The sequence below is a fragment of the Enoplosus armatus genome, chromosome 18 (assembly GCF_043641665.1).
Source record: "Enoplosus armatus isolate fEnoArm2 chromosome 18, fEnoArm2.hap1, whole genome shotgun sequence".
Lineage (NCBI taxonomy): Eukaryota > Metazoa > Chordata > Actinopteri > Centrarchiformes > Enoplosidae > Enoplosus > Enoplosus armatus.
Genome location: NC_092197.1, coordinates 21,020,668 through 21,034,676, shown reverse-complemented (window position 1 = coordinate 21,034,676; position 14,009 = coordinate 21,020,668). Strand labels below are relative to the sequence as shown.

General features: G+C 44.7%; 1 protein-coding gene across 1 annotated transcript in view; it reads right to left on the bottom strand.

The window, feature by feature from the left end:
- The window catches only part of dcc (DCC netrin 1 receptor), a 225,532-nt gene that overhangs the window by 25,371 nt on the left and 186,152 nt on the right, over positions 1–14,009 (bottom strand). Inside the window, exons 26-27 of the mRNA XM_070924473.1 lie at positions 5,581–5,730; positions 103–411 (exon numbers count right to left, since the gene is read on the bottom strand). Of these exons, the coding sequence (XP_070780574.1) occupies positions 103–411; positions 5,581–5,730 (459 nt within the window). The remainder of the gene's footprint in view (positions 1–102; positions 412–5,580; positions 5,731–14,009) is intronic.

The following is a 14,009-nucleotide window of genomic DNA, read 5'->3' as shown; positions in this document are numbered from 1 at the left end:
TGCAAGCAGGGATTTCTTGGAGTAGCAACTAGTGGACATTAGTCAGCTTTTAAAAAGGGTGTGCCTTGATCTTTGATTTGTGAAACAATCAGCTGTACTCACTGGACTGCGGCATCATGGAGGTGTACACCTTGGGGTCGATGGCTCCCATGGGCGGCGGCAGCAGCGGGTTGGTGAAGCTTCGCAGAGGGTGGGTGGGCCGCACGCAGGCCGTTGGGATGGTCCGACCGCTCGCGGCCTGGGCCTCCTCAGCAGCGGTTGCGGTAACAGCAGAAGGGGCCCCTGGGACCGGACCCACCCCAGGAACAAGCTCCCCTGGTGGGGCGGAAGAGCCGGGGAGGAGCGGGGGTGCCTGCTGGGGTGGAGGCTGCTGCTGGAGGAGAGGATTGGTGGAGGTGTCTGAAGGCATCGCTGAGGGAAGAGGGAAGAGGAAGAGGTGAAAAGAATTGTTGGGTGGATGAAAAGAGATGATAGATGTTAGGGAACGGATTTGAAGAGAGAATGGGGGCGGAGAGATGGAAGGACAAGAAGACAAAACATCCAATTATTCTGAATCACAGTGTCATTTGTAAAGAGTGAACTCTAATTTGGAGAAAACACACTGAACACATAGGAAAAAAAAAAAAACTTCAAACGTGTGAATCATCTGTTTTTTCATAGACAGCTTTGCTTTGATGTAGGCAGTAATATGCTGAGAAAATGTGGCGCTATAGTGTAAATTACTGCTGCTGGAGGACGGCCACAGGACTAAGAATGTGTTTCTGTTAGGAATGTAGTCTGCAGGAACCATCTACTGTATGTTTCTGCGGTCCGTGGCCGTTTTACTGTGCCCCACGTTCCTAAGCCACTTAGTCTGCAGAGCATCTTAGTTTGGAATCCAAATCCAACTTTCTTTTTGTAAACCCAACAATGTACTGACAAGTCCAAAGAGGCAGGGGAAAACTTCAACGAGGGTTTATTTGAATATCGATTCCAACATCATGGCAGGTGATTCTTACGCCTCAGCCCTGACTTAAATGACAAAACTATACCTGGATTCTAGCACTTCTTAACTGGATTTATGGTCGCCGTAGTGTCTCTGGCGCAGGGGTCCGTGCGGCAAAATGACGTCATTGTGCCGTGCTGAATGCTCCGCAAGCTGTCGCGGCGCGTAGCGGCATTTCAAAATGGACGCCTGTGAAACTAGGCTGGCTGAGCGGGTGCATAATTTCAAGCACCTCTACGACCCTTCCGTGAGAGACCACAGGGACAGCTACATGATTACGAGACTGCCGCCACATTTAATGGATAAAAACGGATACATTCTTCCTCAGCAACAACAAGCTCTAGTGCAGAGTGCAGCCATGTTGGTTTATGACGATCTTCCACTCGTTTTTTTTTTTTTTTTCATTATACGCCCCCTGGCGTTTCAGAGAATACTGCAGCGGATCGCCCTTTAAGCACGAACGCCTCCTTGCAATCTCAAAACTCACGTGACTCTACGAAGGCCTGCTCACAGGCTAATAGCAAAAATATAACCTTAGCATACTCCACCTATTCAAAATATACATTTTATACATAAGTAATGACGTACTGCAATATCCTCAACATATAACCACCCATTTTGCCGTGGAAGGAAGATACACATTTTTCACCCATTACTCTTCTGATAGCATGCAACGTGAGAGAAGCCCGCCTCCCCTACCCTAAATCCGTCACTTACATCACACTGGTGTCATTGTGATCCAAGGATCAGAGAGCAGTCTGGATACCAGACAAAGAAGGATCCCACAAACTAAAGAAGAAGAAGAATCAACCAGAAAAAGTGATAAACATAGGAGAGATGACAGGGAGGAAGGATGTGTCCTCCTCTTTTCTTCATCAGCCCTGGTATGATATGCTTCCACTCCCCCGCCTTCTATTTCCACTGCACAGCTACCCTCATCTCCATCCCTGCAGTGATGGAAAGCTGCAAATAACACTCTTACTCTGAGTGATCGTAAATAAGGAGAGATGTGTTTTCTAAGAGCAACAGTTGTAGTATGTGCTCAAATAGCATCATCAGTAAATCGTATATTGGCCCTGTTAAATTTTTCTTGAAAAGGTCTTTAAAGGAGTTTTTGACCACTATGTGTGCAGGCTTGTGTTCTACTGGCCCACCCACGATGACGCGGTGACACATTAGGGTCCGTTCAGACGTTGTTACTATGGAGCCCAAGACGCTTGTCATTGTCACCGTTGTTCCTTCTTGTCGGTGTCAAAATAGTAAGAACTTGAAAGGTTGTACGGCTCCGCTTTCGTGCACGATCATTTCTGGTGCAGGAAATACATTCTAACCTTTTGTCCTTTCTTGTGAAACACTGTACATAGTTTTTAAATCTAACAATCTAAGACGGGGAAAAACACTCACAACAACAAAGTCCCCCCTCACGCTTAATGAGTCTTGCACGGATCAGATAGTAATTGGATATGATAATAGCCAAGTGTAAAATGCGTCCAAGAAGCTTCTGAAACGGACTGAAATCCAGGAGGCATTCCAGCCAGATGCTGAAAAGGTGTAAATGCATCCATCTCTCCAAGACACATACATAATCTTTACTCCTCCAAGGTGTGAGCTCTGTGGAAGTAACCTCTGCAGAGTCTCTTGTCCCCTGTGATCACGAACGCTGAAGTGATCAATCCCTGATCAGTTCAACCACGGAGTGATCTCTGTGAGTGAGAGAGCGGTGTAAGCGAGAGGTTGTGAAGGCGATAAAACGTCTGTCTCACTCGTAGTCCCCAAATGCGATCCATCCACGTGTTTGTGTTAGCTTATGGATAGTTCAGCTAGCTAGCTAGCTAAACTGCTCAGGTGCTGTAATTACAATCAGATTTTCGATCTGGCCAACAGTGTATGTTGCTAAGTGTAAATGAAATGAAGTTAACTAGTTAACTTAAGTTCGGGAGCGGGGCAACACCTCGACCCACCCTCCCTTTCTCGTTCCCTCTCATCCCTACCTCATCCCTCCCTCTGCTCATCCCTTCCAACATCCCTTCATCCTCTCTTCCATCCTCCCCTCATCCCTTCCCGTTCATTCCGATGCACACCTCTCTCACGTCTCATTCTAGCTACCGTCTGGGGGTCTGTAATCTGCTCGGGTGGAAACACACTGAGACGGAACCCCCACACTGAGTCTTCACTACGACCTCCCAGACCAGCCTAACAGACGACATCCTTCTTCAACCTCCACCCCCTCCCCTTTACATTCATTCATCTGTCTATGGCATCCAATCCTCCAGAATTTCCATTAAACCTTTAAATGACATATTGTTGTGGTGTGGTCCTTGCTAGTGAAAGTGTATTAAATTGTATCTGGATTTCATCCGGAAGTCCAATTCTCAATTCAAGTTGGGTGTCCCGAGTCCCGACAAATATCTGTAAAACACTAAAATGTCCCGGTTTTCACCACAGTTCAAATATTATCATGTTCTGTCCCACTCGTTATTACCTAAAAACGCGTTGGAATTCAACACTCATTTGTCCGCAAGCATCATGGCAGAACCTGTCAGTATGCTAACGGTTAGCTAGCTGTCACGCTGAAGAGAAAGACAGTCTTTTCGTCTTTTTTTAAAGAGCTACAGGAGGCTTACTCCTTCCTTCATAAAGTACTGGGCTACTGAAAATGGCGCGTTCATGGCGTCCACGGTGTTGAAAGGTGCACTCGGGAGGTGTGCAATTTCTCGTGCAAGTGTACTTCAGGGTCCCGGTTTGGGGGTTTGAAAATATGGTCACCCTATGCTACACTGACAAATGGTGAATATGCATAAAACCAAAAGTATGGGCTAAAAGAGTCTATAAAGCGCTGTAGAGCCGAGGGGGCACTGCAGAGTTGTCGATGTTCCCCTGTGAGTTCGTCACTGCGAGCAACACCTTTCATGTTGCTTATCTGACCCATTGTTAATATTATATATTATTTATAAGTTTTCCTTTTTATGATTTTTTTCCCCCTGCACTGACAGTATTTATATTGTGTATCGCCTCGTTTCAGTGACTGTATGTGATTATTATTCAAACTATTAGAGACGACACTACTCACTGTGCACTATTCAAAGCCAATGCCTGTGTTTTTATGGCGGCGCCAATCCATCAAAAAGGGAAGTGGCGCCGTGTCTCATTGTTTGTATGACTTTAAAGTTTAGCCTATCTCCCTCATTATCTGCCTCCGTATCTCTCGCTCATTACATCTGCCTCTCTGTCATTAGCTGCCCTACCCCACCCCACCCCACCCTCCTGCCAGCTCATTGTAAGCGTGTGTGTGTTCTGCCAGCAGCGATCGGCCCTCCCAGTATGTCAGCTAATTCAATGACTCTGAAGCTTCCCCTTGCTCTCTCTGCTGTTGTTAAATCACCGATACAAGCCGACCAGGAATTAGCCAATTACTGAATTATTGCTCCCCACCACGTCGTTTAGCATTTAGCTCTGCAGCAAAATGGGGCTTAAATATGACGAGCGGTGGGCGAAGAGCTGGAAAGATTAAGATGCTGCAGTGTGAGCCCTGTCGTATTTATTAAAGGTTGAGAGTGTATTACTATTATGCCTACTATTATTTCTATTATTAACAGTTGCATTGGTTATAGCAATAGCATCACTAGTTATAATAGTGAGACATTAATAATAACCATAACCATGGTACAAATAGTATCCAGTATATCAATAGTAGTAGCTACTGTGTTATATGTCTCTAGCAGTAGTTATAGTATTAGTAGCAATGCAGTACCTGGTGTGTATCAGTAGTACTCTCAGAAGTAGTAGTAGTAGTAGTACTGCAGTACCCGGTGTGTATCTCTGTCTCTACAGTAGGATCAGCAGTACTCTCAGAAGTATTAGTAGTAATAGTATTGCAGTACCTGGCATGTATCTCTGTCTCTAAAGCATGATCAATAGTATTCTCAGAAGTATTACTAGTAGTAGTATTGCAGTACCTGGTGTGTATCTCCATCTCTACATTAGGATCAGTAGTATTTTCAGAAGTATTAGTAGTAGTAGTAGTATTGCAGTACCTGGTGTGTATCTCTGTCTCAACAGTAGGATCAACAGTACTCTCAGAAGTATTACTAGTAGTAGTATTGCAGTACCTGGTGTGTATCTCTGTCTCAACAGTAGGATCAGCAGTACTCTCAGAAGTATTACTAGTAGTATTATTGCAGTACCTGGTGTGTATCTCTGTCTCAACAGTATGATCAGTAGTATTCTCAGAAGTATTATTATTATTATTAGTAGTAGTAGTAGTATTGCAGTGCCTGGTGTGTATCTCTGCTTCTACATTAGGATCAGTAGTATTCTCAGAAGTATTAGTAACAGTAGTAGTATTGCAGTACCTGGTGTGTATCTCTGTCTCAACAGTATGATCAGTAGTATTCTCAGAAGTATTATTATTATTAGTAGTAGTAGTAGTATTGCAGTGCCTGGTGTGTATCTCTGCTTCTACATTAGGATCAGTAGTATTCTCAGAAGTATTAGTAACAGTAGTAGTATTGCAGTACCTGGTGTGTATCTCTGTCTCAACAGTATGATCAGTAGTATTCTCAGAAGTAGTAGTAGCAGTAGTAGTATTGCAGTACCTGGTGTGTATCCTCTGTCCACGGTCAGGCTGGGGAAAGGCATCGGCCTCAGGCTGAACTTGTTGTGGGTGAAGCCGCAGGAAGGTGACGGCAGGATACCAGGATACTGAGACGAGTCCAGAGCTGGCACCGGGATGGCACTGACCACCGCTGAGACAGGGGGGACAGAAGAGTCAGTACAGCAGGCATCAGTGAACTGTGGCACAAAGACGTCGACCCCTGCTGAAACATCAACAGTCAGTGACGCACGAAAAATCATATTAAAAGTATTCAGTATTGACGTAAATCCGTCCTGCTCATTGATTGGCAACATTACTCCCAATGACTGAGGATTCCTGGGAGGGATACTTCAGTGCACGCAGTACTGACAGAAACATTTCCGTCAGCACAGCGTACATCGTCACATCACCCTACGAGTCAGTCAGGAAAGAGTTCATGTTGTGACCTTGAGAGGAAACTACAGGGAGTCAGGCTCACGCGACTGATTACACTGCCTCAGGTACATTACGTGCGCGCACACACACACACACACACACACACACACACACACACACACACACAGGAGGAAGCACAACCAGTCACGCAAGAGGCGCGTTCAACATTGCATTTTGCGACGTATGCCCATGAAGTGTTTGTTTTTTTTTGTTCAAAAGTAAACATTTGCAAATGCAACTCCCACCTCATATTGAAATTAAGTCTCGCCATCCCGCTGTAATGAAATCATTAAAATAATCAATAAAAAAGAAACATTAATGAAGGGCACAGTGTGCAAACATTTGCGTCAGACAGTGTTCTTGGACACACCTCTGGTTGTTTTCTTTGTTTGTTTATGAGTCAACCTCACCCCCCTGTTTCTGGACAGGGAAGACAATATCACATAAATATGTTCATATAGAGATTTGTTTTTCTCACTCAAGTCGTTCACTGATGTAATTCTTTGGTTTATTAAAGTATTGGCCTGACATTTCATATGAAGATACAGCCAGCAGCTGGTTAGCTTAGCTTAGCATAAAAAAAACCCTAGTAGTACTCTCAGAAGTATTAGTAGTAGTAGTACTGCAGTACCTGCTGTGTATCTCTGTCTGAATAGTAGGATTAGCAGTACTCTCAGAAGTATTTGTAGTAGTAGTACTGCAGTACCCGGTGTGTATCTCTGTCTCGACAGTATGACATGTAGTATTCTCAGAAGTATTAGTAGTATTGCAGTACCTGGCGTGGTTCTTGCCAAGAATTAGACCTGCGCACTTTATATGAAGCCACAGCAGCTCCAGGGGCTGGTTAGCTTAGCTTAGCATAAAAACCCCCCCAGCAGTAACCGGTGAGCAGAAACAGCTAGCCTTGCACTGTCCAAAGGTGAAAACAAATGAAGCCTGATCATGCCCACCACTACTGGGTTTATCAGAATCAGAATCAGAAATACTTCATTGATTCCCGGGGGGGAAATTATACATTGCACAGCGCTGTAACAGACATATTAAATCACCATGACTACAGTCTGCATGTCCAGTTCCTACAACCCTTTAGTGTAATGTCATCATCTCAAAATTGGCACATAGTTGCTTCCATATACATTGTCTAGGACAGTCTCCTGTTGCGCCAGGTTTCCAATGTTGCACTTGAAGTGTTTCACAAGCAGCCCGAGACTCAGCAGCCTGATTTTGCATCATTTTGTGTTTCACTAACAGGAAACCCCATCGGGGGAAAGTACTCTGTCCTCTTCATAACTGCTGGCTTAGCTATGTTCCGGGTATGTTCAGCAGGCCAATGGGACCTGGATGTGGTTTCGTGCAAATACTTTTCACGTGCAGGTGGAGTCACAAAAGTGCAGCAGGACATGCCAGTGGTTTCACAAACGGCTCAGTTCTAAAAGCGGGTTGGCGTCGTTCAGTAGCCACGCCCCCAACTGTACAGGGTACATCATGAAATGTCAGGAGTTATCAAGAAAAACGTACTTGAAACCTGAATCTCTAATTTTCTGTTACAGCGCTGTGCAAATGTTTGTAATACTCTTTATGTAACACCCGTGTAAATAAAGCTTCTTCAATTGAATTCTAACGGACTGACTGAATCTCCTTCTGCCTCCCGACTCTTGTTTTGAACCACAAGGTCTGATTCTACTAAACCCTGATCTATACCAGTATTGATTGTGAAGTATTGATAGTTTGGAAGCAGCAAGGCTGTGATCAGCAGCTTTAAGAGGTGTGTGTGTGTGTGTTGTGTACTGTATTTGTGCTGTGATCATTTAAAGAGAAGCAGGGTTTGATTACAGCAGCGAGATGACCAGAGATGAGCAAGTCTGATCAATACCGTTATTGATTGAGAATATTGATGATTTTGGTGCAGTGAGGCAGTGAGCTACAGGTTAATGGAGGTGTGTGTGTGTGTGTGTGTGTGTGAGAGAGAGAGACACAGAGAGATGAAGAAATGTAGGTTTTCTGATGTAATGAGAGACAGAGAGGAAAGAAAGAAGAAAGAGAATGTCACAGAGAGAAGAGAAAATAAAGACGGAGAGAGAAATGAAGACACAATAAACAGAGAACAGATGAGACAGACAAAAGAATACATGAATAAAGAACATGAGGCAACAAAAGAAGAGGCAGAAGGGGTTAGAATCAGATGACTGAACAACAGACTCTATAAAGACAAAGATGGTAAAAAGACGGAGATGGCAACAGAGAGGAAAATAGATAAAACAGAGGGTAGATGAAGAGATCAGCAGGTCTGTCGTCTTCAGCGCTGACATGTAGCAGAAGAGCTGCTTCAGTAGAACGGAGAGAAAGAGACGGAAGCAGAGACTGAAACTCTTTTAGAATGAACACATTATCGGAAGGCTGGAGTTTGGTCACCTTGTATCTTCTCCCTAACACCTGGAGTGTATTCACCTATTAGCTTTCCTTAAGTGACGATGTGGATATCTGGAAACTGGGTATTTCTAAATTCAGCTAATTAGTCGTTCATTTCAATTCCTTCTGTATGCATTTCCCCGCTTTGGTCTCCTTCCTCCTCTCCTGCAGACGATTCAGATAGAGGAAGAGCGGCTTGTCCTGATAGCCCCAAACTGGCCCCACGTGGTCTGGTTCTCAGACATCCCACCGTTGATATGCGGGGCACGCATATCAATGGGAGCTCCCAGTCCGGGAGGATTGGCTTTCACAGGCCCAAGGGGTTCTGTTCCACCCCTTTCCCCAGGGGCTTTGCCTTTGGGCTTGGCCCCTGAAAGGACCAGCCTCTTAGCAACGGGTCTGCCACATATGGTGGTGCAGACCCTTCAGGGGGCATGGGCTGCATCTACGAGGGCAGCATACTTGTACCGTTGGAGGGTATTTGAGTTGTGGTGTGAGGCAAACCAAGCAGACTTACTCACATGTGGGTCTCAGGAGATCCTTTTTCTGCAGGATCAGTTGGTCAGGGGGAAGGCTTTATCGACCCTAAAAGGTATGATGGCTGCCATCAAAGCAGCCCGTGTGGGGAAGTGCAGGCTTTCTGTGGACTGTAGTATCCTCAGTGCACGATTTTTGAACGGCGCCCGGAGACTCAGAGCTTGTGTTAGAGCCCCTGCGGCCCCGCCTTGAAACCTAAAGCTGGTCCTAGCAGCTCTGCAGTGCGACCCCTTTGAACCCCTTGAGTCGGTGAAATGACTCTCATTCAACACAGCATTTCTGTTGGCAGTGACGAGGAGAGTGGGGGAGATGGAAACCTTATCAGTCCATAAGGGGCTTTGCAGTAGGGGCGGGATGATGGGGTGTAGTGCTGCATCCAAACCCGGCCTTTCTCCCCAAGGTTATCTCAGATTTACAACTCAATCAGGTGACAGAGCTATATCCCTTCTTTTGCCCGCGAGCGGATGGTGAACAGAGACAGAGACGGCCCCGACTCTGCCCTGTTAGCGCGCTAGAGTTGTACATCAGAACCACAGGATGACGGACCAACTCTTGTGTGCTTTAAACAGGAGTGTCTGGGTAGACCACTGTCAAAGGCTAGACTGTCACACAAGTGGTCCAGCAGGCGTATAAGGGAATGGGAGTACCAGTACCGCCTGGAATACGGGCACATTCCACCCGTGGAGTTGCGACCTCCTTGGTGCTGTGGAAAGAGGCATCTAGCAGAGAGATCTGCACGGCAACTACTTGGTCGACTCTATCTACGTTCATCCCATTCTACCGACTGAATGTGGCTGCATCCGCTCCCTTTGGGGAGTTGGTTTTGGGTGCTACTCTAGATATTGTCTATGGCGCTCCAACAGGTTGGGGTGCCACTTAAACCAAATCAGTTGACCTTGCATCAGGCAGTCTGACTAGCCCCTTCACCCCTGTGGTGACACTCTAGGTAGGGCCTTGCACCTAAGCATACAGCGGCAGCAGTCGGCGTCTGGCTGTGCGGCCGGCTCAGGGGTCCCATACATATGGCATATGTAGCCAGGTGGAGAGATAGCCTCAATACAGTTCAATCGAACTGTAAGTTACATTTTAACCGTTGTTCTCTGAGTGAAGGGCCTATCTCTCTACCTTGAGGTTGCGCAGAATCAGGTGTTGATCAAGGAAAACCAGAGCGATCATTGATTTTGTTTTGTCAAAACACAAAAACCAAATCAAAATCAGGTGCAAACACGAACATGTCTCAGGAGTACCATCTACAAAGAGGAATTGTTTGTATTTATCAGCTTCCGTCTCTTTTTCCTTTCTCTTTGTCAGCTGAGCACACCACAAACAGGAGGTTCTATCCAAGACGATTTATTAAGCTCTCATGTAAACACTTTAGGAGAAGTTCTCGACCAGATATCGACCGCAATCGGCAGAAGAAAATAAATGTCCCCCCCATACAGCCAGACCTATTATAGTTCCTTATATTCTGTCATATATGTAATGTTACAATGTTGAATCTCAGGCTTCAGACTGCTCTGAATGCTCCGTTTCAGTTTTGTCAACTGCTGTGTCTATCTGATGTCAGAGAGGCACGGATGTCCTTATATGGTATCTCTGCTCCAGGCACAGACCAGATGTTTATGTTAACGTTGCTCAGTCACGTTAGGTTTACAGTTTGCCTTTGGAAAGTCTTCCAAAGATTTCCAGAACTTGGCTGGCCAATCAGAAGAAAGTGGGCTTCTAGGGGAGCGGGGGCCTTAAAGAGACAGGAGCTCAAACGGCTTGTTTCAGACAGAGGGTGAACTGAGGGGCTGCATGAAGGGCCAGTAGATGATAAATCAGGACTTTTTTTGAACTGTGAATCATGCAAAGCTCCTCTAGTGGAGTCACAAAATAAAAATATAGAGCTGGAAATGAGAATAATAGGTCCCCTTTAAAGGAAAAGCAGAGGTATTATTAAATTAATTAATTATTAGGCTTTTAAAACTTCAAGAAAAGTTTCAGATCATTTCCAGAAGCTTAAAGGTTTTGAGTAACTTTTACAAATCTACATTTATGCATATAATTTGCATCTATTATTACAGATGTAATTGAATTATTTGCTGTTTTTTTTTTTAAAAACATTGATTTTTATTTGTGCAATCTATACAAGAATGTTTTAATGACATCACAGGTGCCTTTTGAAACAATGCGTTCTCTTGTAAATTCCTGTAATGACACATTTCTCTTTGTGGTATTTGCATGGTAGAAATGTATGTTGTCAATTAAGAACACACTCAATCGGTTGTAGCTGTAATGATGCTTATCGTCCTGGCCATTTTGTTGTATTTTGTCATTGCAACAGGAATGAGCTTTCAATTTTCAATAAAGCAAAGTAAGAAAAAATGGAAACTCTGAAAGCAACAAAGCCACACAGCCTCGGCTCAGGTGGAGGAAGGAGCGGGGGGAGGAGGAGAGACAGAATGAAGATGTCTTCCTGACTGAACTTAGACCAAAAAGATGCAATTAAATAAAAGTCATGAAGCGTTAAAAAACGGGACAGAAACCAAAACGGAGAGAAAGAGAGAAAAGAAGGGATCAGAGGACGTGTGGATGTGTGTTGGCAGAGGAAGCCTGAAGGTTTTTCCTGTTCTACTGTGACCCACATATCACACACACACACCCTTATTTAATGCACAGGGGTGCCTGTCACATGCTAGAAGAAATTATCAGTCACCCGCTGACTCACTCGGCGTTGTAACCTGTTTGTTACCAGTGCAGTAAACAACAACAACAACAACAACAACAACACGACAGAAGAAGAAAACAGGGAGGAAAGAAGGAGGACACAAATCCTTAAAGACACGCTGACAGACTGAGAGCTGGGTAATTACAATATGAAACTTTTCAGCTCAGAGTGGGGTTACTGAACACACACACACACACACACACACACACACACACTCCACAGAGAGAGAAGGCAAGTAATTAGACAATGCGGTTCTCCACAGACTGAAACTGGTTCACGGGCGCTATGTGGTGTCACCGCAGACGTTACGCATCATGTCTGTCGATGAGCGAAAGCGGTGTTGCGCTTGACAGGTGGATCCGCCTAAGGGTGGCCGCAGCCGCCATGAGCTCCACCCACAGTGTGGAGGTGAGCTGCCAGGAGGGTTCTTCAAATGTGATTTAGATTAATTCCGGCAGAAAACATGCTGATCTCAGGCGCAGCTCATTTGGCTCTTTGAACACAGCTTGAGGAGTGATTTGTGGGACCTGGACTGAAGTTATCAACGCCTGAATCTCCCCCTTCAAAAAAGGGGGCTTTAATTTCAGGGACACTTTTAAGCAAAGTTTTAGTCTTCATCTTTAGAATATAAAATATATATAAAATAAGTGAATACAGCTCAGCAGCCATCTGTTGTGAATGTTCTATATTGGTGTTTTTGCTGACTGGAGGTGAGATATTAGAACAAAGATATTAAGAGTTTTCACTTCGGTCTGATTTTTAAAAGAACAACCAAAAAAAAAACTCACATGTGACTGAAAGTCATCAGAGTCACTGCTGGAGAAGAAATTTTCATTCATCTGGACTTATGAACCCATTCACACACCGTAAATTGACACTTAGCGATGGTTCAGAGCAACACTGCTCTCTCTCTCTCTCTCTCTTTGTCTCTTTTTTCTTCAATCTCTCTCTCTCTCTCTCTCTCTCTCTCTCTCTCTCCCTGTTTTTGTCTTTCCTCTGCTTATCCTCCTCTCCTCATCCGTTCGCTCTTCGAGCTTCTCCCTCTCCCGCCTGTCTTCAGAGTCAGTCTGAAGGAACATACAGGCTAATTAATCCGTGTGAGAAAGTGTGTGTGTGTGTGTGTGTGTGTGTGTGTGTGTGTGTGTGCGTATGTCTGTCCTCTCTTCCCTCAACTTCACTTCTGTCGTTGCATGAAAGACCTTTTTTTTTTTTTTTTTTTTTAAATCTCAGCCACCCAGACAAGAGAAGGACACAGAGGAAGAGAGGGATGAAGCTTCGTCGCCATAAGGCACCCCAATGCTGCAGACATGTTGTGTGATGTCCCATGCACCAGTAGAAAGAACCCTGACCCATAATGCAAAGCAGAATGTAAATTATTATAGTCAGTTGATGCTGGGTTTTTGTCCTGGCTCCAGGAATCTGTGCAGGTATTTACTGAAGATCTGTGGACCTCCTTTAAAGGAGACCTATTAGGCTTTTCCTTATTTTCTGTCAGTGTTATAGAGAGTCTTATAATGTTACAGTGTTGGATATTCATACTAAACGTTGCCAAAGTTGCCAAATAGGTAAATGTATGTAAAAGTAATCCCTGTGAGCCAAAAACTCATGCTTCAGACTGCTCTGAACGCTCTGTTTTTTTTTTTTCAACCACCGGGTCTATCTGATGTCAGAGAGGCACGGATGTCCTTATATGGTATCTCTGCTCCAGGCACAGACCAGATGTTTATGTTTATGTCAACATTGCTTAGTAACGTTAGGTTTACAGTTTGCCTTTGGAGATTCTTCCAAAGACTTTTGGAACTTGGCCGGCCAATCAGAGGAAAGTGGGCTTTCGGGGGGGAGAGACAGGAGCTCAAACGGCTTGTTTCAGACAAACTGTAAATATAGAGCTGGACATGAGCGTAATAGGTCCCCTTTAAGCCACAACCAGTGTGACCAGAATGACACAGGTAAGGAGCACACCTTTATAATAGAGCCACAGGCGGCAACAACCAATCACAAGAAGGAGTCAATTCACAAACACCTGAGACGATTAAACCATCAATAAGTCATAAAAAAAAATAAAAAAAAACATCCTTAAAAAGAGACAGACAAGAGCAACGCACTTATGTTAAGCACCACCTCAAGATAGGTCACCATTTAGGGTAAATATTTAGCCATGCTAGCGGTGCGGCTCCAGTGTTGGTGAGTCGGTCCGACACTTTGGTCCCAGCTGAAAGATCTCAACAGCTATTCGATGGATTGCCATGACATTTGGTACACACATTGATGATCACTTTTAGTGCCAGCTTTTAACATTCATGCTCCCCTCAGGATGAACTGGGATCACTTTGGTGATA